The following is a 25,435-nucleotide window of genomic DNA, read 5'->3' as shown; positions in this document are numbered from 1 at the left end:
CCGGTTCCTTCCACTCATTTGAATCATGTCGGTCCTCCCCCTAAGATTGTGAAAAATGAGGACTTTGACTCTTGGGTTTACCGCTTTAAACGTCATTTAAATCATGTGAACACTAATCTTTGGAGAATCATTGAAGAAGGTTTCTATCCGCATGATCCAAGCAACTTCACTCCTCGAGAAGCCGCGGATAATCAATTCAATGAGAATGCTCTCTTCATCATTCAAGATGTAATCCCACCCGAAGACCTACCTCATCTTCGGCTCTTTGCCTTGGCCAAAGACGCATGGCGTTGTGTTGTCTCACTCTACCAGGGAAGCGCAAGCATTCAACGCTCCAACTATGAAGTGGTGCAAGATGAGGCCGATGAGTTTGCAATGAAAGAAGATGAAGAACCTCGTGAGCTTTATCGGAGAGTAACCAAACTCGCGGTCTCACTCCGAGATCACAGGAGCAAGGACACGGATGGAAATTGGATCAAGCGCAAATTCCTCAAGGCAATGATGCCCTACCACAAGGCCATGTCCTCCGTCATTCGTCAAAGGCCGGACTTCCACACTTTGACCTCAAGCGAAGTGTTGGATGAATTTGTGGCCATGAACATTTTGGACAAGACCGCTGACAATGCGGTGCTTCGTTCTCAAAGGGCAAAGAAGCCCAACCTTGCATTGAAGGCCAAGCTCTGCGTTGAAGAAGAAGAAGAGGAAGAAGAGGAGAGCAACCCCGAGGATACAAAGTATGCATATCATGAACACATGGCACTCGCTTCAAGGCAATTTTGGAGCAAGAAAAACACGAGGCCAAACTTTAACAAGAGCAACTCAAGTGGCACGAAGAGCAAGAAACGTGTAAGGACTTGCTACAATTGTGGCAACGTGAGTCATTTTGTTGCGGAGTGCCCGTATGAGAAGAGGGAAGACAATGGTGGCAAGCTCATCCGAAAGGACAAGGCCAAGTCATTCCCCAACAAGAGCAAATTCACCAAGAAGACTCCTCCCAAGGCATTGGTGGTACAAGAAGAGTACAATGAGGATGATGACGATGATGAAGGTGATGAGTCGGTTTCCATGGCCTCCGTTGCCATTGCGACGACTCCACGGGTGTCTCTCTTCGACTCACCCAATGAGAGCGTCACCGCCAAGTGCCTCATGGCTAAAGCCACCAACAAGGTAACCCCCAACATAAAAACTACCATCATTAATCATCCTTCTCCGACAGATAGCATTAATGAACTTGAGGGAGCTAATGTGGAGGCAAATGAATTTGAGGCCTTTATGAGCAAACTTAAGGGAAAATCCAAGAAGCACTTTATTGCTCTCTTGGAACAACTTGGTGAAGCCAATGACATGATCGAGGCTCACGAAGATACCATCACTAAGATGGAAGGGCATGGTCGTGATTATGCCGATGAGATTTCAGATCTTTCCAATCCTCTTGAGGAAGAGCGTGGTCTTCGTTTGGCTCTTGAGGAGTCACACAACGTTGATCATGCTAAGTTAAAGAAAGATTATGATCATGTCCTCATTGTTTCTCATGTGCTAAACTCCGAGAAGGCCGAACTTGAGGTTGATCTTGCTAGACTCAAAGAGGAGTTTGATCTACTTTACAAGGCTCACAAGGTCTTGAAGGGTGCTCATGCTAGCCTCAAAGAGTCTCATGATCAACTTCAAGTAAAGCTAACCAAGGAAAAAATCCACCTTTCCTCGTATGATGTTAATTGATAATGCAAATGCTACTAACCCGTGTTGTGAGCATGTGCATCTTGTTGAGGAGAACGCTAAGCTAAAGGGGAAACTTGAGAGAGGTCTTGCGACTTGCATACAAGGCAAGAAGAACCTCAACGACCTCTTGATCAACCAAAAGGGAGTTGTGGCCAAGGAAGGGGTTGGGTACGTGCCCGAGTCCAAGAACAAGAAGAAGAATGACAAGACCAAACGACCTCCTCCTCTCATGCAAACCTTTGTGAAGGAGGGAGAGAGTGCCTCCGAGGAGAAGAAGAAGAACAATGCGAAGGGTGGCATTGTCAAAAGGGGCAATGCCACTCCTCGCATCACAGCCGGCAACTTTGATCCTTCTTATGTGTTATGTCGTGCTAGTGATGGGCATGTCTATGCCAAATTCGTTGGTTCTCCTCATGAATACATTGAATGGTCTATTTGGGTTCCAAAGACCCTTGTTACTAACATCAAAGGACCCATTACAAAATGGGTACCTAAAACCTAGCATTAATCTCTTGTAGGTGTTTGCTTCCGGTGGGGGATCATGGTTACTTGATAGCGGAGCTACAAATCATATGACCGGAAGCAAGGACTTGGTGGTGGACGTGCACAAGATTCCATCTATGCCCACCAATGTCAAGTGAGGTGACGCCTCATCCTCTAAGGTATTGGGACTTGGCAAGGTGGTCATCTCTCATGATCTCATGATCGAGAAGGTCATGCTTGTTGAGTCCCTTGCATACAATTTACTTTCCGTTCGTCAACTTGCAATCATGGGCTTTGCCACTTCCTTTGATATCGATACCGTGGCCCTCTTGTGGAGCAAGACTCTTAAAGTAGCCTTTGTTGGGCATGTTGAGAACAGTCTATATGTGATTAACTTTTCGAAGCGACCCACTAAGATCGCGACATGCCTAATGGCTAAAGTTGATGTGGGATGGCTTTGGCATCGCCATCTCGCCCATGTCAATATGAGATCTTTGCAAAGTCTTCTCAAGGGGGACCATGTCCGTGGACTAGCGAATGTTAGTTTTGCTAAAGATCGTGCTTGCAGTGCTTGTATCGAAGGAAAGCTACATGAGAAGGCTCACCCTCCCACGACTATCATTTAATCAAAGAGGCCTTTGGAGCTCCTTCACATGGATCTCTTTGGGCCTCCATCCTTAGATAGTCTTAGGGATAAGAAGTATTGCTTGGTGATTGTGGATGACTACTCAAGATACACTTGGGTGTATTTCTTCAAGAGGAAGAGCGAGACCCAACAAACCGTCATTGACTTTGCAAATGAAGCACAACGTCAACACAATGCAAAGATCTTGACAATAAGAAGTGACAACGGCACCGAGTTCAAGAACTACACCTTGGATGAGTTTCTTAGTGATGAGGGGATCAAGCATCAATATTCCGCACCTTACACCCCTCAACAAAATGGTGTTGTGGAGAGAAAGAACCAGACATTGATGGATGCGGCAAGGACCATGATGGCGGAGTTCAAGTCACCGTACAAATTTTGGGCCAAAGCCATCAACACCGCGTGTCATGCATCCAATCGGCTCTACCTTCGCAAGGGCTTGAACAAGACTCCATATGAGATACTCACCGGTAACAAGCCCAACCTCAAGTACTTTTGGGTGTTCAGGTGTAAGTGTTTCATTCTCAAGAAAGGTGTTCGGTTGTCTAAATTTGAGGCTAGAGCTTATGAGGGCATATTTGTTGGTTATGCTACAAACTCTCATGCTTACCGTGTCCTCAATAAATCCACGGGACTTATTGAGGAGACATGTAACATGGAGTTTGATGAGAATAACGGCTCCCAAGTGGAGCAAAGTGGCACTTGTGATGTAGGTGATGAAATTCCTCCTCAAGCCATAAGAAGAATGGGTGTTGGCTTTATCCTACCCATTGAGGAACCCCTTGTGGCCAAAGGAGAAGGACAATGCTCCACTCAAGTGGAGCCATCACCAACCCAAGGCCCACACGCTTCCGAAGAACAACATGAAGGCCCTCATCCTCAAGAACATGACCAAGGGCAAGGTCATGCTCAAGACGGTGTTGACACATCAAATGATGCCCACTGTCAAGTTCTCTCCTCCGAGCAAGTTCAAGAACAAGAACAAGCTCAAGACGATGCTCAAGATGATCAAGTGACCACTCCTCATCTCACCCCCGAGGAGGAATTGGAGCATCGTGCCGCCAAGGTTGCTTCCAAGATCTCCACCAAGGATCATCTCATGACGAATGTGCTTGGAAGCTTAAGAAAGGGGGTAAGTACTCATAGACAATTAGAAAACTATTGTGAGCATCACGCGTTTGTCTCTTGTGTCGAACCCCACAAGGTCTATGAGGCACTAGAAAATCCGGATTGGCTCAATGCCATGCATGAAGAACTCAACAACTTCGAGCGCAACAAAGCGTGGAGATTGGTGCCAAGACCGACGGGGAACCACAATGTCATTGGAACCAAGTGGATATTTAAGAACAAGCAAGATGCCCATAGGATTATCATTCGCAACAAGGCTCGTTTGGTAGCACAAGGCTACTCCCAAGTCGAGGGTATCGACTACGGTGAAACCTTTGCTCCCGTTGCTTGTCTTGAATCCATTCGCATGTTGATCGCATATGATTCTCATCATAATTTTAAGTTACAAGAAATGGATGTGAAGAGTGCTTTTCTTAATGGTCCTATTAATGAATTGGTTTATGTCAAGCAACCCCCCGGGTTCGAGGATCCCTACTTTCCCGATCATGTGTATCAACTCGATAAGGCACTCTATGGCCTTAAACAAGCCCCACGTGCGTGGTATGACCACCTTACCGAGTTGTTACAAGACCGTGGTTTTGAAGTTGGGCTAATCAACCCCACTCTTTTTACTAAGAAGGTCAAAGGGGAGTTGTTTGTGTGACAATTATATGTTGATGATATTATCTTTGGTTCACCTAACAAAGCTTTCAATGAGGAATTTGCCGCTCTCATGACCTCAAAGTTCGAGATGTCTTCCATGGGAGAGTTGAAGTTCTTTCTAGGGTTCAAAGTGAAGCAAAGAAGAGAAGGAACCTTCATCAACCAAGCCAAATACACTCAAGACATGCTCAAGAGATTCAAGCTAAGTGACATCAAGCTGGCATCCACTCCAATGCCCACCAAGTGCCAACTTGACATAGATCCCAATGGTAAAGCGATGGATCAAAAGGTATATCGCTCCATGATTGGATCCTTGCTTTACCTTTATGCATCTAGACCAGATATCATGTTGAGTGTGGGAATTTGTGCATGGTTTCAAGCCGCACCTAAGGAAAGTCACTATGTGGCGGTCAAATGAATCTTTCGATATTTGGCTCATACCCCAAACTTTGGCTTATGGTACCCAAGAGGATCAAACTTCAAGCTTGTAGGGTACTCGGATTCCGATTGGGTGGGAGACAAAGTGGATAGGAAGTCCACTTCCGGAGGGTGCCAATTCCTTGGTTTCTCTTTGGTAAGTTGGTCTTCCAAAAAGCAAAGTTGTGTGTCTCTCTCGTCCACCGAAGCGGAGTATGTAGCGGCTGGTAGTTGTTGTGCACAACTCCTATGGATGAGGCAAACTTTAAAGGATTACGGTGTCACTTGTGACAAAGTGCCTCTTTGATGTGACAATGAAAGTGCCATCAAGATCTCTCTCAACCTGGTGCAACACTTCAAGACAAAGCATATTGAGATTCGGTATCACTTCATCCGGGATCACATTAGGCGAGGAGAGATCGAGCTCAACTATGTCAACACTCATGATAACCTTGCAGATATTTTCACGAAGCCCTTGGATGAAGCAAGATTTCGTGAGTTATGGCATGAGCTAAATATCATTGATTCGAGCAATGTGGCTTGAACCCTTGCACACCCCACCATGCTCAATTTGTTGTCTAGTTTAGATGTAGGCATGGACATAGGGGGAGTGTTGTTCTCTCAATGAACTCTCCCTCCCCCCATTATGCATAAATTGATCAAGTCTTTCACATTAGCCATTGTTGATGGTACTTGTGTTTCAAAGACGAGTTTTGGTCATGGTCCCAAGGTTAAAATCTTCGCGGCGCCATACCTCTTGACTCAAACATAGGTGGCCTCGGCCACCGCCCTCTCTTGAAGAGGTGTGTCTTGGCCGTTTGCTGGTGTGCTCTCTCATCTTGCCTTTTTGTTTTTCTTTCGAGCTAAGCCGTGTTGTTTGGTTGCCGTGGTGTGCTGGGCGGTACTACCGCTGGTGGTGCGCGGTACTACCGCTGAGGGACGGGACCAGGGGGTTATATCGGGGCAGGAGGAGGTTTCTTCTCCCCCATACCCATTCGCTTTGCCCCCTCGTTCCTCTTCCTCTCTCCAGCCTCGCCTCGCCGCGGGAGGGCTCCGACGGATCTTTGTCTCCGGGGCGTCCCTCTCCATTTCCTTCGGTGGAGTCGATCCCCACCTCATTCTCTTGCCATGGATGCCGGTATTGCCCCCGTTCCTTCTCTCCTTTTGTCTCGTTTTCAGATCTTGCTTCTTAGGGGCAATGGTGGTTGCATCTCTAGATTTTTGGCTAAATCTAGGCTTGAGTAGGTTGGAGAAGGCAACTAGACTATCTAGATTAGAGTTTGGTAGGAATATTTTTGAATTTGGCAGGCCGGTAGTGCCGGATCTGACCACGGTAGTAGGAAACTGCTGTTTCCCCGCCTCGAGCGGTACTACCGCTCTCATTGGAGCGGTACTACCACTTGACCTCGAGCGGTACTACCGCTCTCTTTGGAGCGGTATTACCGCTTGGGCGGTACTGCCACGGGCATGTCACGGTACTACCGCTGCCTGCCAAGTTCCATCATGTTCCTGCCTTACCTTGATCCTTTTGTTGTGTTTGTTGGCTTATGCTCGTTCTTTTTGGTTGTTTTGCGTGTTCTTGTGTTTGGTTCCAGGTGATGAACATCCTGAGCATCAAGCTCGCCGTGTCAACCCCGGGCGTGCAACGTCAAAGCGCTACCGCACCTCTGAGCCAGCAGGTGGTTCCTCTAGCACTCAACCACCACCAGAAGGTGCATCCGCAAGTGCTCCTCCACCACCTCAGCAGTCGAAGAGATCCGCCAACAAGCCAAAGGGAAAGACTATGACTGAGATGACTGCCAAGGAGTTTTGGGAAAAGCGTCGCCGCAATCCCTATGAGGTGGACCAAGATCCCACTTTGGTCAATCGCCCGTTCTGGAACCGCTTTCAGTTTGCCATCTATTTTGATGTGATCAAGGCCAAGAAGAATCTCTATGTTGATGTTCGCTCCATCGACACTGATGCCATGGAGAAGGACCCTGAGTACTTTGGCGAAGCCCTTCAGATGTGCAATCAGCTGAACATTCTTAGGATCATGCAGTTCAACAAGGATTTCGATGCAGATTTGGTGGCTCAATTCTTTGCCACCGTTCATCTTGGAACGGATGTCGACAGGACTCTGACTTGGATGACCAATGGCAAGTTGCTTTCCGTCAAGTGGAAGGCCCTCATGGAGTTACTTGATGTGGAAGATCGCGGGCTTGAGACTTCAGTAGGTTTCCGCCCTCACCGCAATACTACATCCACTCACAAGGAAGCCCTTTGGCCCTACTGCACTGTGAAGGTTCACCTAGTGACTAAGAAGGAAACCTACGAGCTGTCTACGTATCTGGACATTCTTCATCGTGTCTTCCGTAAGACTCTCTTCCTCGCATCGGGAATCTGGATATGGTCCACTCCTATCTTGTGGACATGCTTCTTTTCTGCCAGCATGAGAAGGAAGCAAAAACTGGAGAGAGCCTGGACATTTCTCATGTTATGTGGTCTGAACTTCTCTCTGCCGTTTCTGAGCGCAAGTGCCCGATATATGGTCCATTCATTATGAGGCTCATTGAGAAGGCCTGGGCACATGTCTATCCCAGAGTGATGCTGGAAACTGGAGACTTGGTTTCTCATGAGATCAAGCGTCTGAGGAAGAAGGACAATTGGGGCACCCCAGCGCCTAAACCCGGGGGTCCATCGACTGCTGCTGCTGCCATGGAGACTGAGGGTGGGGCTGCCACTGATGATCACGAGGAGGACTTTCGGCCTTCTAGTGCAGAACCTTCTTGGGCAAAGAAGCTTAAACGCAAGATGAAGAAGCTTTTCTACATGGAGTCTCATGGTCAGTACATGACTCATGTGGCGGAGAAGCAGGCCAGGGTGCTCCACAAGGAGCTCATGCGTCACTTGGGTGCGACCGTTACCAGCGGTTCTGAGGGACAGATCACTGAAGAGGAAGAATAGATTCACCAGCATTGCCCTTGGACTGATTCAGTCGTCGAGCAGTTTCCGAGCAATGGCGGAGATGCAGATGATCATGCTGAGATGTGATGTTCGAGATCCTCAGCTTGCCATCACCTGGAGTCGTAGTGTCGCTCTTTACCCTTTTGGTGTCTCGATGCCAAAGGGGGAGAGAGTTTACGGATTTGTGTTGTTGCCGTGCTGCGAGTGTGTCTTTGTGTTCCCTCATTGCCTTTGTTTCGTTGTCTTTGGTTGGTTTGGTTTGGTGCCTGTGAGACCTAAGTTCTAGACATATGGTGTGAGACATATGCTCCCTATCGCTACTCTTATTACTTATGTCTATTCAGTATTGTAGCATCTTATGAGTTGCATGCTTGTCCTGTTTTATACCCTACTCTCTTTTATCATGTGCTTAGAATTGTTGGACTATAAAATATAGGGGGAGTGTTGATCCGGATGTGTGTGTCTTGCATTCCAAAGGCTCCACTAACTAGGTGCACACATTCACGGGGAGCCATCTATATTTTGTAGTTCTAAGTATTCTTACTTTTATATATTTTTCTTGTGCAAATCCCTAGTTGTCATCAATCCACCAAAAAGGGGGAGATTGTTGAGGCATATCTCTCTCGATGTGGTTTTGGTGATTGATGACAACATGTTTGCGGACTAATCGTGTGCTTTGAGTATTTCAGAGATTCATCCTTGGCACGAGACGATTTCTTCCCCTCGGAGTGTCATTCAAGACGGTGTAGCTCTTTCGTTTCTCTTTCGGTGGACTACTTGCGTAGAGGGCACCGTACTATCAAGAGGGGGTCCGCTGGGATATTGCTTGGGTGGAATCAACACGTACACATCCGCTTCTCACCCTCAGAGCTCTTCCGCTTCATTGGAGAGATCCCCTCTCTCTTGTGTCTTGTCTAGGTCCCAGTGGTAGTACCGTGCAACCCAGCGGTAGTACCGCTGAGGGGTCACAAGCGGTAGTACCGCTCCGCAGCGGTAGTACCGCTGAGGGGTCACAAGCGGCAGTACCGTTCCGCGGCGGTAGTACCGCCGGTGACTCCGCAGCAGTACTACCGCTGGTCTGTCTGGCTCCTACCGCCTCGACTCGAGGGCTCTTTTTCTCGTGTCGGGTTTTGCGGCACTAGTTGCGGCAGCAGAGGCGGTAGTACCGTTTTGCAGCGGTAGTACCGCCCTTACCTCCGCGGTAGTACCGCTCTGGGTCCAGGTCCCTGCTGCACTCCTTTGCGCGGCAGTACCGCTAGCTGGAGCGGCAGTACCGCTGGCTTAGCGGTAGTACCGCCCCCCTAGCGGTACCGCCCCCCTAGCGGTACTACTGCCCTCTGCGGGGCTGGTTGGTGGGCAACGGTTGGATTGTTGGCCCCACTATAAAAGGGGGTCCCCTTCTTCCTCATTGACTTACCTCTTCCCTCTCAAGCTCCATTAATGCTCCAAGCTCCATTTTCACCCGATCTATCTCTCTAGCCAATCAAACTTGTTGATTTGCTCAGGAGTGGTTGAGAAGGCCCCGATCTACACTTCCACCAAGGGATTTTCGATTCCCTCACTCATCCCTAGCGGATCTTGTTACTCTTGGGTGTTTGAGCACCCTAGACGGTTGAGGTCACCACGGAGCCATAGTCCATTGTGGTGAAGCTTCGTGGTATTGTTGGGAGCCTCCGATTAAGTTGTGGAGATTGCCCCAACCTTGTTTGTAAAGGTCCGGTCGCCGCCTTCAAGGGCACCAATAGTGGAATCACGGCATCTCGCATTGTGTGAGGGCGTGAGGAGAATACGGTGGCCCTAGTGGCTTCTTTGAGAGCATTGTGCCTCCACACCGCTCTAACAGAGACGTACTTCCCTTCAAAAGGAAGGAACTTCGGTAACACATCCTCGTCTTCAACGGATCCACTCTTGGTTATTTCCTACCTTTACTTGTGCAAACTCTTTAGTGTTACTTCTCGTGCTTGCTTGTTTGTTTGTTGTTATTGCATCATATAGGTTGCTCACCTAGTTACACATCTAGACAACCTACTTTGATGCAAAGTTTAATTTGGTAAAGAAAAGCTAAAATTGTTAGTTGCCTATTCACCCCTCCTCCCCTCTAGTCAACCATATCGATCCTTTCACCATGATTAACTCATAGTAGAAACAATTTTTGGCAGCTCTGAAACTTCATTCTCAGATGCAAACTGTTGCAAAATATTCTTTGCCAATTATTGTACAAAGAAACATTTAAGAACAGTTCATGATGAAGGTGGGGGGCATAAGCCTGTTCACATGATCTGCCAGCGAAGTTCGTAGTGCAGGGTTGCCAATTCCAGTTGAGCAACCGCGAGCAGAGTTCCTCAACTGTTACATAAAACATTCACGGGTAGCTAGGGAGAACCAGCAAGCTGGCTAATAGTATAGCAGAAGTGGGGATTGAATCTAAGGCACCTGTGCCGTTGTGCGCTGATGCTAGCCAGTAGAACACTGGGTGTTAATTTATCAACTGCTAGATGATGTCACAAATATGTGTTGTTGTATGTTTATAATATTAAGATTTTAGAAGCTCGGAGAAGCAGAAGAATCAATAACGATCCTGAGATGAGAAGCTGCAACTAAATGATGGCCATATAATTCTTCGCATTTCATAATGACCTAATTATGATCCTGGTTTCAGTGAGAGATGATGAACGATCAACAAAAATTGATGGCCATGTTGATTGATCTGACTCCTTTCAATTTTGTCACATTATGTGGTTGGTCTTAACTGTCTCTACAGTTTGATTAGGTTTGAAGGAAAAGAAAGAAGACATGGTGCAGCTCCGTGTGGAGGCTGCCGTCTCGCCGGAGTTGGAAGGCAACGAAGGGTGTGGGAGGAGGACCAGGGAGGCGGAGGAGATGAAATGGGGACGAGGGGTTTCACTTTCTCTCTCTCACACAGATAAGGTTCGCCGTTGATGTGCCTCGTTTGCACGAGGGTGATACAGGAGCGAACGGTTGCTGCTACTGACATGTCAAGGACAACCAGTTGCAGGATTGGTGCAAAGATCTAACAGTGGCTGAGACGTTTGCTCGAAAGTCCTACAAATTTGACGTCACATTTAGCGATTCCGTAATTTTTTTGCTATTTACTCACCGCCTGTGAAGGGCCTAATTAATAAATTGGGCCACAAAATAGCCATCTTTTTTGGGGGTACTATTGTGGGTACCACAATACCAATAGCTCATACAACATGAACCCGAGTGAAGGAAAATCTTTCGTGCACGATTTTGTATTCACAAAGTTCCCTGCATGATGTGTAAATACAAGTGAAGAGCCCAACAACTCTAACCATACGTGCAATATATATTCTGATTCCTCTATAGCCGAACAGACCATCAAGCTGCATAAAAATCATTCTCCTACACATTGGCAATACCATACTTTTTGGAGTTTTGTTTAAGCAAACAGGTGTCAGTCCACAAACAATGAAGATATGAGAAGAAAACTAAAAATACATGTACAAAGGACACGGGGGAATAGTAGACACCGGGAAAGGGGTCATTATTGCTTGAGGTAGCTCACAACATTCTACGTCATTGGGCTCTCTCGTCGATGTGCTAAGCATGCCTACGCTCAAAGTTTGTGGAAATCCGATGCTCGGTGCTTCAGAAGCTTTCTCAAGTTTGAGGGCGGGTAGACGTGTGATGGCCACCAACAGCTCTTAACATAGCGACCCACAAAAACTGAACACGAAGAAGCTCACGCGTGATTGGTACAGCTGTTGTGGATGCTGGGCCGAGAAAGCATGTGCAACTGGCTATGCTCTATTCTTTGTGAGCATCTTACATCTTGTACTCCATTTTCCCAGATACATGCAGCTTGTCATACAAAGTATTGGGTAACTATGTACTGGTTTGTTCAGAGTGGAGAAGGGGCAACCTGGTGGCAAATCAGTTGCGAGTCGACGATGGCCTCCCTTCGCCATTTGGATCGATCAGCTCCATCATAAACAAGTTTGGCGATGTCAGCCTTGACATGATCATGATGGACGTCGTCATCCTGTCAGGTGCCACGGTTGTCACACTAATCAAAAAAATAATCCATCTCCACGAAAGTTCACAATTAGAATTAAATTATGTGCTACATCTCTGAATTTGCCACAGAGCAGCCATGAACTCAAAGTAGAAACAATTCTTCGCAGTTCTGAAACTTCATTCCTCACATACAAACCGCCACAATATTTTGGCCAATTATAGTAAAACGCAACACTTAAGATCAGTTCATGGTGAAGGTGAGCGGCATCAACCCGTGCACAGGATCTGCCGGTGAGATCCACAGTTGAGGGCTGCCAATTCCAGTTGAGCAATGGCGAACAGAGTTCATCAGCTGCTACATAAAACATGCACGGGTAGCTAGGGAGAACCAACCAACTTGTTAATACAACAAACGTGAGGATTCAACCCCGGGCACTTATGCGATGGTGCTAGCCAGTAGAAGCACCGCGTGTTACTTCAGCAACTGCTAGATGATGTCGCAAATATGTCTCGAAGAAGATGAAGAATCAATAACGATCCAGAGATGGAAAGCTGTACCTACTCCCTCCGTCACAGTTTACAAGTCCTACGCGTATACCTAGGTTGCTAATTTTATCGCTCTAATATAAACTATATAACACAAAATTTATACATTTTGAAAATAGAACATCTGAAGTTTATATTAGTATATTTTTTGTAATATATAACTTGTATTAGGTTGGTCAAATTGACAAACTAAGGGTACGCGTACGCCTTGTAAACTAAGAGAGAGAGGGAGTAAATGATTGTCATATAATTCTTCACATTTCATAATGATCTAATTATGATCCTGGTTTCAATGAGAGCTAATGAACAATCAACAAATTGATGCCCAAGTTGATTGATATGACTCCTTTCAATTCTGTCACATCATATGCGGTTGCTCTTAACTATCCCTACAGTTTGACTTGGTTGGCATCCTGCTGATCATGGCCATGTGGAGAAGAGAATTAATAATCAAGTAGGGTCTAATATTATTGATAATTTTGGGGCTGGGAGAAGACTGGTGTCTCTTGCATAACCACCTTTTGACAGTGCATCAACAAAAACATTTTATTTCTTTCTCTTGGTATTCCTGAAGTTCGGACGTATACATGCTTTTAGCAAAGGTTAATTAGGAAGAGAGAAACCAATTTAGCAGGGTAGAAGTTTATCACTTGCAGATGAGGATAAGGGTATGAACACTCACTCGTACACACTATACTCATCTATATGAACGTAAACATGCAGACCCTACCTCTATGAACATAGCGAGGGACAGAACCAACAAATTCTAACATTGACGAAATCATCATAGACGCCTTATAGTCATCAAAAGCGCCAAGCTGGAGTGGTGCTTGGTGTCTCGATCGTTTTGTTTATGAACAATGTCTCCAAGTGCTAGAGTAGTGCCTGGTTCGTCAAGATTTGTTTCTTCATATTCATGACTGTAGTACACATATCATCAGACTTAATAGTCGGATGTATACAACAATCCACAATTTCGCATATGCGGCCATTTCTTTGCAAGGAAGAGCAGGATAATCACGTGGTAGCTTATCTGGTTAATATCTTGTGATGTCGTGCACCGGGCACACGCAGACAAGTTGCATAATAGGGACCGGCGAAAGAATTCTATCTGTAAAAGGATACATACATATTAGTTGTTGCCAACTGAGAGCGATCTATTAAAACTAATTAAAGACGATGAACTGTGAGGAGCGTTGCCGTGCACCCAACTACACGCATGTTGTCGTACCGGAGAGTGTAGAAGTCAGCGAGGTCAACGTGAAGAAGTGCTCGTCTCGTACCATGGAGTTGGGGCAGTGACCGTATGGACAGAGGAGCTGTCCAAGGAGCGATGGCATGGTGAGAGTCGCGTTGCCTGTGAGTCTGTGTCCGGCAAGTTGTTACATGACTCGAACACCTCTAGGTGGGATTAGTTTCCCTAATCACATTCACAGACCTCAGATTGCTTCCAGTTTAGCGAGAAATATATGAGTTGAACGTTGGTTCCATGGTTTTTTAGCGCGATCAGTTAGTTACACCCGTATGATCGGCCACGAGGCTGTAATCGTAACAAGTTCACGGTGCATCATGTTAAGTTATTCTGACGCATGATACGCCCACACAGTCGAGATCAGGCGCGGTCGCGCTGTATCACGGTCCTAAATTAGTGGTACTATAGTACATGGGTCTGTCTAAGACACATCTAGATGTGACATAGTTATGTCATATCTAACCTGATATCCATTCTGTTTGTGATCTATTTTTTTTGTCTTATTTTTTTTGTTTCTTGTTACTGCATTATATATTTATGGGAGTTTAGACGTGACATCCTTAAAAAACATCTAGATGTGAATTAGACAGACTGATAGTACATACTTTGTGATGAGTAGAAAAGTGGACGCAGTATATCTTGCTTTCATCCGAGTCGATATACATATCATAAGTTTGCTGAATTACAAAGCGCATCCGTGTCTGCGGTTCATGAGTCTCTGTCACCACTTATGAATAGTTTGTCAATGAATGCATAAATATAGGCGCAGTGGTTGTTGAGAGGGTTGAGGTGGGACACAATTTTTATGTGCCTTCTCTAGGGTTCCTTCTCGGCACCTGAGTTGTGGACCGAGGCCATGGCGCTGCTCGAAGCGTCTCTCCGTGACATGGCCACGTCCATCGACCTCACGCCTTGGCTTGTTCTCGGAACTTGTCGAGATCTAGCCCGATCTGGGCCAATGTTGGCACCCAGCTCCTCTCGAATTCCATCGATCCTGGCGGTGATATCATTTCCCTAGCATCTTGCGCACGGCCTTGACCCATGCCCACTTGGTGATCCTCGTTTGTTCGCTCCATGTTGTCCGAGAGATCGCCCTTTGGGAGATCTCAGATAGCCTTTGCCTCTGGTGTGAGTTCGTCCATCATCTTCTCATGCCAGCGATATCTGAATCGGGTGTTGTGACAATGCGTTGGAAGACCCCGGCTTCTCTCTCAGACTGTGCTCACAGGGGAATCTGATTGGGTCTAGGAATGACATCACAGACTGATTATCATCAATGATACTATAATGTAGCTGCAATTATCCACCCAACCACCCTCGCAGCGAGTTCGTTCATACACAGGCAGATAATTTTGAATTTGCTTTTAACTAGCAGCCTAGCCTCCGTTCCGAGCAACTTCCGTAGGATACAAACTGCAACCGTTTTATAAAAGCACTGATTTTCTTTCCATGAACTGAGGTAGCTAGTGGCTCACTAGTTTTGGTACCGACCCTGCACCGACAATATTTTCCTATTTTCCAGCGACATGACCGACAACCAAACTAGCTAGCTGGTACGATTCTACTCGGATGACTACAGTTTCACGTGATCCCGTGAACCATAAATAATTGCCTTTTGAGTCGTTTGTCCGCACCCCGTGGTGTACAAAGCAGCCTCGAATCATTGATGTTAGGCGAAACGGCTAAGGGAGACGATGAGATCGATTGATCATGTACTCGTACGTGCCAACGGTGCCCGTGAGCCTTAATGTTACGGTTGAACTCTGCTTCACTTCACTATAGCAGCATGCGGGCACTCCATCTGTACCGGACATGCTTCACTATAGCAGTTTAACTTAACCATTCATACGCTGGTCCCTAAACCCATAATTAGCACGTGCCATCTAGTCATACGACAACATTGTAACTGTAGCTCACGTACAATGATCATTCTGTTAGACTATGTATAGCTTCTGTACCTATGTACGTATATTGTACATATTGTAACACAACCATTATATATAATGAGATAAGCCACCCCTAGAGGGTTGTGCTGATTTCCCAAAATTTATTGTCTTACATGGTATCACGCTAGGTTACGATCGCTTCCGCTTCTAAACCCTAATACCCGCACCGCCGCCGCAGCCGCCGCCGCCTTCACCGCCGCCGCCGCACCACCGATCGCGCCGCCGCCATGTCGAGCGCCGCCACCACCGGTTCCACTGCTGCGGGCTTCCTCCCGGCCTCTCTTGCGGCTCTGCTCAACCTCCCGCTCGATGCCGTCTCTGTTCCGGCTCCGATCGGGACAAGGAGCATCGGCTCCGTCTTCTCCACGCCGCCGGCGCCCTCGCTTGGGCGTGACCTCGTGGTCCACACCGCGGCGCCGTCGTCCGCTGCGGACTCCGCAGGCGTCGTCCCGCCGCTCCTGCCGCAAGCGGATCACACTGCCCCGCTGGCGGGGTTGGCGGCGTCCGCCCCGGCCGCGGGCCTTGCGGCGTCCGCACCGGCCGCGAGCTTTGCGGCGCCCGCCCTGGCTGTGGTCCCGCCTCCTCCCGCATCGGCTTCGGTGCCTCCGGCTGCCTCCATGGTGTTTGCACCCCAGGCAGCCTCCTCGATGGGATCGTCTTCGCCGCCGCCGTTTCACTTCGGTCATCTCATCACCATCAAGCTCTCCGCCGACAACTACATCTTCTGGCGTGCGCAGGTTCTCCCGCTCTTGGGGAGTCACTACCTGCTAGGCTACGTCGACGGATCGCTTCCCTGCCCACCCGCGCTGGTAGACAGCGTGCACGGTCCGGTCTACAATCCGGCCCATCGCGTCTGGACGGGGCAGGACCAGGCGAACCTCTCCTCCATCCAGGGGTCGCTCTCGCCGGCAGTTGCCGGCCTTGTTGTCTTCGCGAAGACGTCTCATGAGGCCTGGACCATCCTTGAGCTCACCTTTGCAGCGCAGTCCCAGGCTCGTGTCTCTGCACTCCGTCGTCAGCTTGAAGAGTGTCAGAAGCTTGACTCCACTGCCACTGAGTTCTACAACAAGGTCAAGGGCCTCGCCGACACATTGGCCTCCATTGGACAGCCCCTCACCGACTCCGAGTTCAACTCGTTTATTGTCAATGGTCTTGATGAGGAGTATGATGCCTTAGTCGAGATCATCAACGAGCGGGGCAACTCGACACCCATGCTGGCACACGAGGTTTTCTCTCGGCTCCTTCTCACTGAGCAACGGGTCGAGACTCGCCGTACCAGGGGCACTGGCTCCCTCTCGGCCAACGCCGCCACCAAGGGTGGCCGCTCTTCTTCATCACCCCGGTCTCCCTTGGGGCTGCCACCGTCGCCCGCCTCGGCCCCCCCCCACCTACTGCGACCTTACCGGGGGCTGGCGGTCCACGTGTGTGTCAGCTTTGTGGCCGCGATGGGCACTGGGCCTCCAAGTGTCATAAGCGCTTCCAGCGAAGCTTCCTTGGTCTTGGCAATGACGGCAAAGATACACGCAACAATGCCCGTCAGGTCGCCATGGCTGATCGTCCCGCGCCGCAGAAGCAACAGGGACACACTCAGTCCTACTCCATCGATCCACACTGGTACATGGACTCTGGGGCGACAGAGCATCTAACCAGCGAGATGGGGAAGCTTCACACTCGTGAACCCTATCATGGCTCCGACAAGATCCACACCGCCAATGGAGCAGGTATGCACATCTCTCATATTGGTCAAGCATCTCTTCTCACTAGACATGCCAATAGGAGTCTTCAGCTTCGCAATGTTCTTCGAGTTCCATCTGTGACCCGTAATCTTCTTTCAGTTCCTAAACTCACACGTGATAATAATGTGCTTTGTGAATTTCACCCTTTTGATCTTTTTATTAAGGATCAGGGCACGAGGGACATTCTTCTTAGTGGGCGGTTGTGCCAGGGCCTCTACCGTCTGGAGCATCCTGGTGTCGCTCATGTTTTCAGTGGAGTTCGGGTCTCTCCGTCACAGTGGCATGCTCGTCTTGGTCACCCGGCCACACCTATTGTCCGTCATATTTTGCGTCGTCATGAGCTTCCTAGTTTGTCTAGTAATAAAGATGTAGCAGTGTGTGATGCTTGTCAGCAGGGGAAGAGTCATCAACTTCCTTTTTCGGAGTCCAGTCGTGAGGTGAAACATCCTTTAGAACTTGTGTTTTCAGATGTATGGGGTCCTGCTCAGACTTCTGTCAGTGGTCATAATTACTATATCAGTTTCGTTGATGCTTATAGTCGCTTTACCTGGCTTTACCTTATTAAACGCAAATCTGATGTGTTTGATATTTTTGTTCAGTTTCAAAAACATGTTGAACGTCTTCTCAAGCACAAAATTGTTCATGTCCAGTCAGACTGGGGGGGCGAGTATCGCAACCTCAACTCTTTCTTTCAGTCGCTTGGGATAGCTCATCGTTTAGCATGTCCACATACACATCAGCAGAATGGTTCAGTCGAACGTAAGCATCGTCATATTGTTGAAGCTGGTCTTACTCTTTTGGCCCATGCATCTGTTCCGTTTCGGTTTTGGAGTGATGCTTTCACCACTGCATGCTTTCTCATCAACCGTACTCCTACTCGTGTTTTAAACATGAAGACTCCCATTGAGGTTCTCCTTAATGAACAACCTGATTATACCTTTCTCAAGGTATTTGGGTGTGCTTGCTGGCCGCATCTTCGTCCATATAACAAGCGCAAGCTTGAGTTTCGTTCTAAGAAGTGTGTTTTTCTTGGCTATAGCTCTCTTCATAAAGGTTACAAATGTCTTCATGTTCCCACTAATCGTGTCTATATATCTCGGGACGTCGTGTTTGATGAGCATGTTTTTCCCTTTGCCAACCTTCCTGTGTCCACTGTCGAACCACCATCCCTGCATTCATCCTATGTTGCTTCTGACCAATTTGATGATGTTGCAAACTCTCTTTGCTGTTACCTAACCATGGTGCAGGAACCGGACGTGGAGCTCGTTTGGAGCTGTTGGAGGATTCACCATCATCATCGTCGTCTTCTGGTGGGCACGTCGATCGCCCTATATTGCATGGCATCGATTCGCGTGCCCATGCATGGTCACCCGACGAGCCCGTCGCGCCGAGCATCTCCACTGCTCGGTCCGTTTCGCCAGCGGCCGCCGAGTCGCCCGCGGCTCGGCCCGTCACGCCGTCTTCGCCTGCGGCTCGGCCCGTCACGCCGTCTTCGCCCGCGGCTCGGGTCCTCACGTCGCCTTCATCAGCGGATCGGCCCGCGACACCGGCCGCGCCACGGCCCACTATGCCGAGCTCGCCATCGGCCCGGTCTATGATGCCGGAGTCGCCAGCTGCTTCGTCTGCTCTGCCGGTTTCGCCGGTGGGTCGGCCTTCTTCGCCAACCGAGTCTGAGGCTACCGTGACTGGCTCCTCGTCACCGGCTGACTCGTCAACGTCGCCGTCCTCCAGCTCGTTGCAGGCTGCTCCGTCGACCTCGGTGGTTCCTGTGTCCCGACCACATACACGCAGTCGCAGTGGCATTTTCAAACCTAAGGAACGTAAGGATGGTACGGTTGCTTGGTTGGCTGCTTGTTTGGCTGCTGCTGTTGCGGATCCATCTTCTGAGCCTCGCTCATATCAGGCTGCCCTGCGCATTCCACATTGGCGAGAGGCTATGGAGCAGGAGTTTCATGCTCTTCTTCGTAACAAGACATGGACTCTCGTTCCTCCACCACCACGGGTAAATGTTATTGACTCAAAATGGGTATTCAAAGTGAAGAAGCATTCGGATGGATCTATTGAGCGTTACAAAGCGCGACTTGTTGCTCGCGGTTTTCGGCAGCGTCATGGTCTTGACTATGAGGACACCTTCAGTCCTGTCGTCAAGCCTACCACTATTCGGCTTCTTCTCTCCATTGCTGTTTCTCGTGGTTGGTCACTTCGTCAACTTGATGTGCAGAATGTTTCTCTACATGGATTTTTGGAGGAAGAGGTTTATATGAAACAGCCGCCTGGTTTCTCTGATCCTGATCGTCCTGACTATATCTGTCGTCTTTCCAAAGCACTATATGGTTTGAAGCAAGCTCATCGTGCCTGGCATGCCCGCCTTGCCTCTGCCCTTCGTGCTCATGGGTTTGTGCCGTCTACTGCTGACACTTCATTATTTCTTCTAAAGAAGCCAGAAGTCACTATGTATCTTTTGGTATATGTCGATGATATTATCCTTGTCAGCTCTTCTCAGTATGCTGCTGATGCTCTTGTCTGCTCTCTTGGTGCTGATTTTGCGGTCAAAGATCTTGGGAAGCTTCACTACTTTCTTGGAGTTGAGGTCACTTCTCGTGCTACTGGTCTTGTCCTTACGCAGAAGAAGTACTCCTTGGAGTTGTTACAAAGAGCTGGCATGCTGAAGTGCAAACCGACCACCACACCCATGTCGTCTACCGACAAGATAACAGCTGTTGATGGTGAGCTTTTGTCTCCTGCGGATGCCACAGAGTACAGGAGCATTGTTGGTGGACTTCAGTACTTGACGATCACGAGACCAGATATCTCTTATGCTGTTAACAGGGTTTGTCAGTATCTTCAGGCTCCCAGAGATACTCATTGGGCTGCTGTTAAACGCATTCTTCGTTATGTTCAGTTCACCCTGACATTTGGTATGCATATTCGACCGACTTCCTCTCGGGTCCTTTCGGCCTTCTCTGATGCAGATTGGGCTGGTAGCCCAGATGACAGGCGATCCACGGGGGGTTATGCAGTATTCTTTGGCTCTAATTTGATCGCCTGGAGTGCTCGGAAACAGGCTACTGTGTCACGTAGCAGTACTGAAGCTGAGTACAAGGCTGTGGCTAATGCTACTGCAGAGATTATTTGGGTGCAGTCTTTGCTTCAGGAGTTGGGTTTGTCTCAACCACAGCCTCCTATTCTTTGGTGTGATAACATCTGTGCTACATACCTTTCTGCAAATCCAGTATTTCATGCCCGAATGAAACACATTGAAGTTGACTATTACTTTGTACGGGAACGTGTATCACAGAAGCAACTCCAGATCAAGTTTATCTCATCTAAGGATCAACTTGCAGACATCTTTACTAAGCCTTTACCGCTGCCACAGTTTGAGGCTTGTAGGCGCAATCTTACCCTTCTCAGTTCTTTAGAAAGTGGCTAAGATTGAGGGAGGGTGTTAGACTATGTATAGCTTCTGTACCTATGTACGTATATTGTACATATTGTAACACAACCATTATATATAATGAGATAAGCCACCCCTAGAGGGTTGTGCTGATTTCCCAAAACTTATTGTCTTACACATTCTAATGGTATTGCTTCGGTATTGTGAATATCAATACTTCTCTATATAAACTTGGTTGAAGTTTACAAATTTTGACTTGAGGCAAAACAAATATGCAGACTAAATAAAAGTGAAGGAAGTACATAGTCACGACTGCATAGCCTTGCGCTTTTGTTGGCTATCTTTCGCTGCATGCATGTCTCGTATGAGACCATGTATTTCTGAACGAAAATGTAGTGCTGAAAGTTCCTAAAATTAGTTGTAATCACATGTTAGTATAACATGGACGTTGCATGCATGGAAGACAGCCGTCGTCATCGGATAGAGAAGAAAGGAAGTTTCGTCTATACAGCTCAGGATGATCTTCTGTCTTGAAAGAAGGTACTGATTGGTTTTGTACTACGCACTATATGTGAATGTTAAGCCGTCACATTCCCTCGAAGAATGGCAGTCTCAATCAGTCAGTTAGTTGATGGGATATTAATTGCTTCGAATAGGAAGAAGAGCAAAGATCTGATAGACCTCTCTGGCTTTGGCTCTAACTCTGGTTGTTTATAAGTTCTTTTTTTCTTGCAGAAAGGAGGTTAAGCGGTAGCCTTTACATCATTGGATGCACACAATTCTCTATCTTGGAGTATCGACTATAGCAAAAAAAAAAATACAAAGTGAAAACAAGGCCTGCGAACCGACCTGTGGTTGAATGGTTAGGAAGGCAGTGGTATCCCAGTCCATCAGGATTCAAGTCCTAGAATTGACATTGGTGCTCGCATTATTTCTGTATTTATTTCAGGCTTCCGGCGATGTTCATTCAGTGGGAGAAGATATTTCTACCGACTGCGAGGCTCCTGTGGTGTAAAATCTCAAGATGCTATGACGACTCAATTTCTCGAGGTGCTCGTTTGGGTAGGATGTGCATGTGTGCGTTCATGGGGGTTAGGGCTCATTCGGTTTGGAGGAAACTAAAACGTAGATATTATGATTAGTATAGAAATTTGATAGGATGACACTTACCTTCCTAAGGAATTGACTTGCCTCGTTTCTACATGTAAAATGAGCTTTGAGTGGATGTGTAGTTTTCTTTAAAAACACAGAAAATGAATAGTATTCCAATGAAATTCCTGTATACATTTCCTCCAAACCGAATGCATATATGAAAAATTTCCTCTCAAATCCTTGTTCTTATGTTTTTTCTATGAAAATCCTCCAAACCGAATGAGGCCTGAGTGTATGCTTGTGTATGTAAGCGACTTCAATTGTATTGTATTAAAAAAAGTAAAAAACAAGGCCCCACAACAACCGACCATAATAAAAATAGGATTTTATTTTATTTTATTTTGTGGGTGAAAATTAAGATTATATATGACTCAAACAAACAATTTATTGAATCGCCATCAAAACCAGTTAAACAGTATCACATGCTACCATCTCTCATGTCTCACAGACTGCAACCAAAGGTCATATAGGCACTTGATCCTTCACACGTTGCAGAAAGAACCACATACAGAAGTACAGATCCATCCCGTATTATGATCCATGTGCTATACTGTTCCAAAGTCCAAACTAGCTAACATATATTACCCAGAAGCATGGCTGTGATTTGATATATAGAAATCCAAAAACAATGTTTCATCTCGCCAATACTTGAACACGATACACCACCAAACACATGATTGAACCAGAGACATGCCACACATACGTTTGCCAGCATGCATGTGAGAGTAGCTATAGCTAGAGACATTGTTAAGTACGTCACACTCACTCATTGAATCAGAAACATGAAAGAAAGCATCGAGACACAGTTTGAAAAGTAGTCCACGGAGCTTCACTGATTGCTCCCTCTCTTGCAAGCTGTTGATCGGATCACATCCGTCCATCCATAAAAAAATTCTATCATACGCTGCCAAAGTACGCAGAACAACCTTGAGAATGCATTATGCATGCATGTTAAAACCATGCACCGAGTTAGAACTTGGCCTATAAATGCAGCTCTCTTTTCCTCCCAGTTCTCATCAGTCCCTTGCCAAACAACATGTCTTCTTCTTCTTCTTCTTCTTCTTCTACCCGGGTCTCCCAGCTGGGCGCCGCCAGCTTGGCGGCGCTGCTCGCGGCGGTGTGCCTCCTCCACGCCGGCGGGGCGGCGGCGGCGGAGCTGAGCGTGGACTACTACGACTGCACGTGCCCGGACGCGTACAAGATCGTGCAGGGGGTGCTGGTGGAGGCGCACCAGTCGGACCCTCGCATCTTCGCCAGCCTCATCCGCCTCCACTTCCACGACTGCTTCGTGCAGGGCTGCGACGGCTCGCTGCTGCTGGACACCTTCGACGGGATGGAGTCGGAGAAGGACGCGCGGCCCAACAACGGGTCGGCGCGCGGCTTCGACGTCGTGGACGCCGCCAAGGCCGCCCTCGAGGACGCCTGCCCCGGCGTCGTCTCCTGCGCCGACATCCTCGCCATCGCCGCCGAGATCTCGGTCGAGCTGGTACGTACGTTTGTCACTGTTGCCTAGTCACGTAGCACAGTGATCGAAGTGAACAATCGGTTGCATGAGCATGATTGGTTTGTAGGTAGGTTCGACGTAGCTTTCGGGGTGCATGCATGAATTGACGCCTCGTGTGTCATCTGTCGGTGCATCCAAGTACAAGGACATATCGATCAGACATGCATGCAAGATGCAACCGTACGAGCAAGCGAGTCGATGATAATAACGGATGCTAATTAAGTTTGCACGCATTATGCAGTCCGGAGGACCCGGGTGGAACGTGTTGCTGGGGAGGCTGGACAGCTTCACGTCCAGCAAAGCCGACGCCGAGAACCTACCGGGCCCCTTCGACGGCCTGGACGTGCTCAGAGCCAAGTTCCGGAACGCCACGCTCGACGACACTACCGACCTCGTCGCCCTCTCAGGTAACCAAACTCGCGCACATATACGTACATATCAGTGTTGCCAAATCTCGGTCGATGCTAAATACGTGAGATCTTGCGTGTACAGCATTCAATGAGAGAATATATATTAACCTTCTTGACTGTGTTGATCAAATGTCTCTAGGTGGCCACACTTTCGGCCGTGTGCAATGCCAGTTCGTCACGGGCCGGCTGTACAACTTCAGCGGGACGAACCAGCCCGACCCTTCCCTCGACGCGACATACCGAGCCTTCCTGTCCCAGAGATGCCCGAGGAACGGCGACGGGACGTCCCTGAACGACCTCGACCCGACAACGCCCGACAACTTCGACAGGAACTACTTCACGAACCTTGAGGTGAACCGCGGCTTTCTTCAGTCCGACCAGGAGCTCAAGTCAGACCCCGGCGCGGCGGGGACGACGGCACCGATCGTTGATAGGTTCGCGGGCAGCCAGGAGGCCTTCTTCAGTAGCTTCGTGAATTCCATGATCAAGATGGGGAACATTAGGCCCGTGACGGATCCCTCCCAGGGAGAAGTCCGGAACCGCTGCGCGTTTGTCAATTCAAATTAGCGGGCAGGGGGGAGACAACGTGTGGGTATACGCAAATGTGGCATCGTCATGGATGCAAGGATGAATTCATCTCTTGTCGTCTCTGGTGTAATAATTGGTTTATGTGTCAACCAATGTAAACATTTCATGCATGCTTGTTCTCTGACGTGGAATAAAGTGAAAATTTTATTCCCGCGTTTCTGTTGCTTTTTTTATCACCATTACTTTTTTTTGAGTCTAAACACACTTTATTATTCAAATAAGTTCATAGGGATACAATGAATGTCTGGTGGGTTTATAAGCCAAGTTAGTTTTTTTTTCGAGACAAAGTTAGTTAGCAGAACTGGATGAAAATTGACACACCATGGGCCAAGCCCACTCTTGTCGAGGGCGACATAGCGAACAACACAACAAACATCAACCATACATAGAGACTTGTTACTACTAGTAAATGCGCACATGCAACACATGTGTAATCTTAAGATTTGTTTTTGTTCAGTATAATATGATCATGAACATGGGTGACCAATCAAGCAATGCAAATGACATTAATAGTGAAGCTTAACTGCTGAATGTATGCATTGAAATCACCGACCGAAGAGTTTTCTAAACTCTGTTAAGAATCTTGATTTGCCTTTAGCTTTATCAAGTGTATACGTGGCTGCTTTTTGATTTTATCCTGTATAGAAACCATGGAAAACTGAGGTACGTGAAACAGTTTACAAGCCACCGCAAAAATGTCCCTATATCACAATCATTGGATGCACACTAATCAATATATCATATATGCCAGAACAGATAGCACACTTAATGAATCTATCAAATCTGAAGCAGCATGTCACTGAAAAATAAGGTGAACGAAAGGAAGCAAAGATGAGAGACCGACGGGCCAGCAGCTGCATGTGGCGTGTACCCTGACAGTGCGAGATGACATGGAGATGAGAACTGATGGCAGTTTAGGAGGCGTCC

General features: G+C 47.7%; 1 protein-coding gene across 1 annotated transcript; it reads left to right on the top strand.

The window, feature by feature from the left end:
* The first annotated feature begins 519 nt into the window (after positions 1–519).
* On the top strand, positions 520–24,659 carry LOC123148707 (peroxidase A2). The gene is made up of 7 exons (XM_044568195.1): positions 520–734; positions 3,624–3,860; positions 6,344–6,368; positions 6,631–6,747; positions 23,088–23,492; positions 23,752–23,917; positions 24,060–24,659. The coding sequence occupies exons 1-7, from the start codon at positions 520–522 to the stop codon at positions 24,485–24,487; spliced, it is 1,593 nt and encodes a 530-aa protein (XP_044424130.1). The 3' UTR covers positions 24,488–24,659.
* The last annotated feature ends 776 nt before the right edge of the window (positions 24,660–25,435 follow it).

The sequence above is a fragment of the Triticum aestivum genome, chromosome 7A (assembly GCF_018294505.1).
Source record: "Triticum aestivum cultivar Chinese Spring chromosome 7A, IWGSC CS RefSeq v2.1, whole genome shotgun sequence".
NCBI lineage: Eukaryota > Viridiplantae > Streptophyta > Magnoliopsida > Poales > Poaceae > Triticum > Triticum aestivum.
Note: the sequence above shows the minus strand (reverse complement) of the source record. Positions and strands in the feature narration are given on the sequence as shown.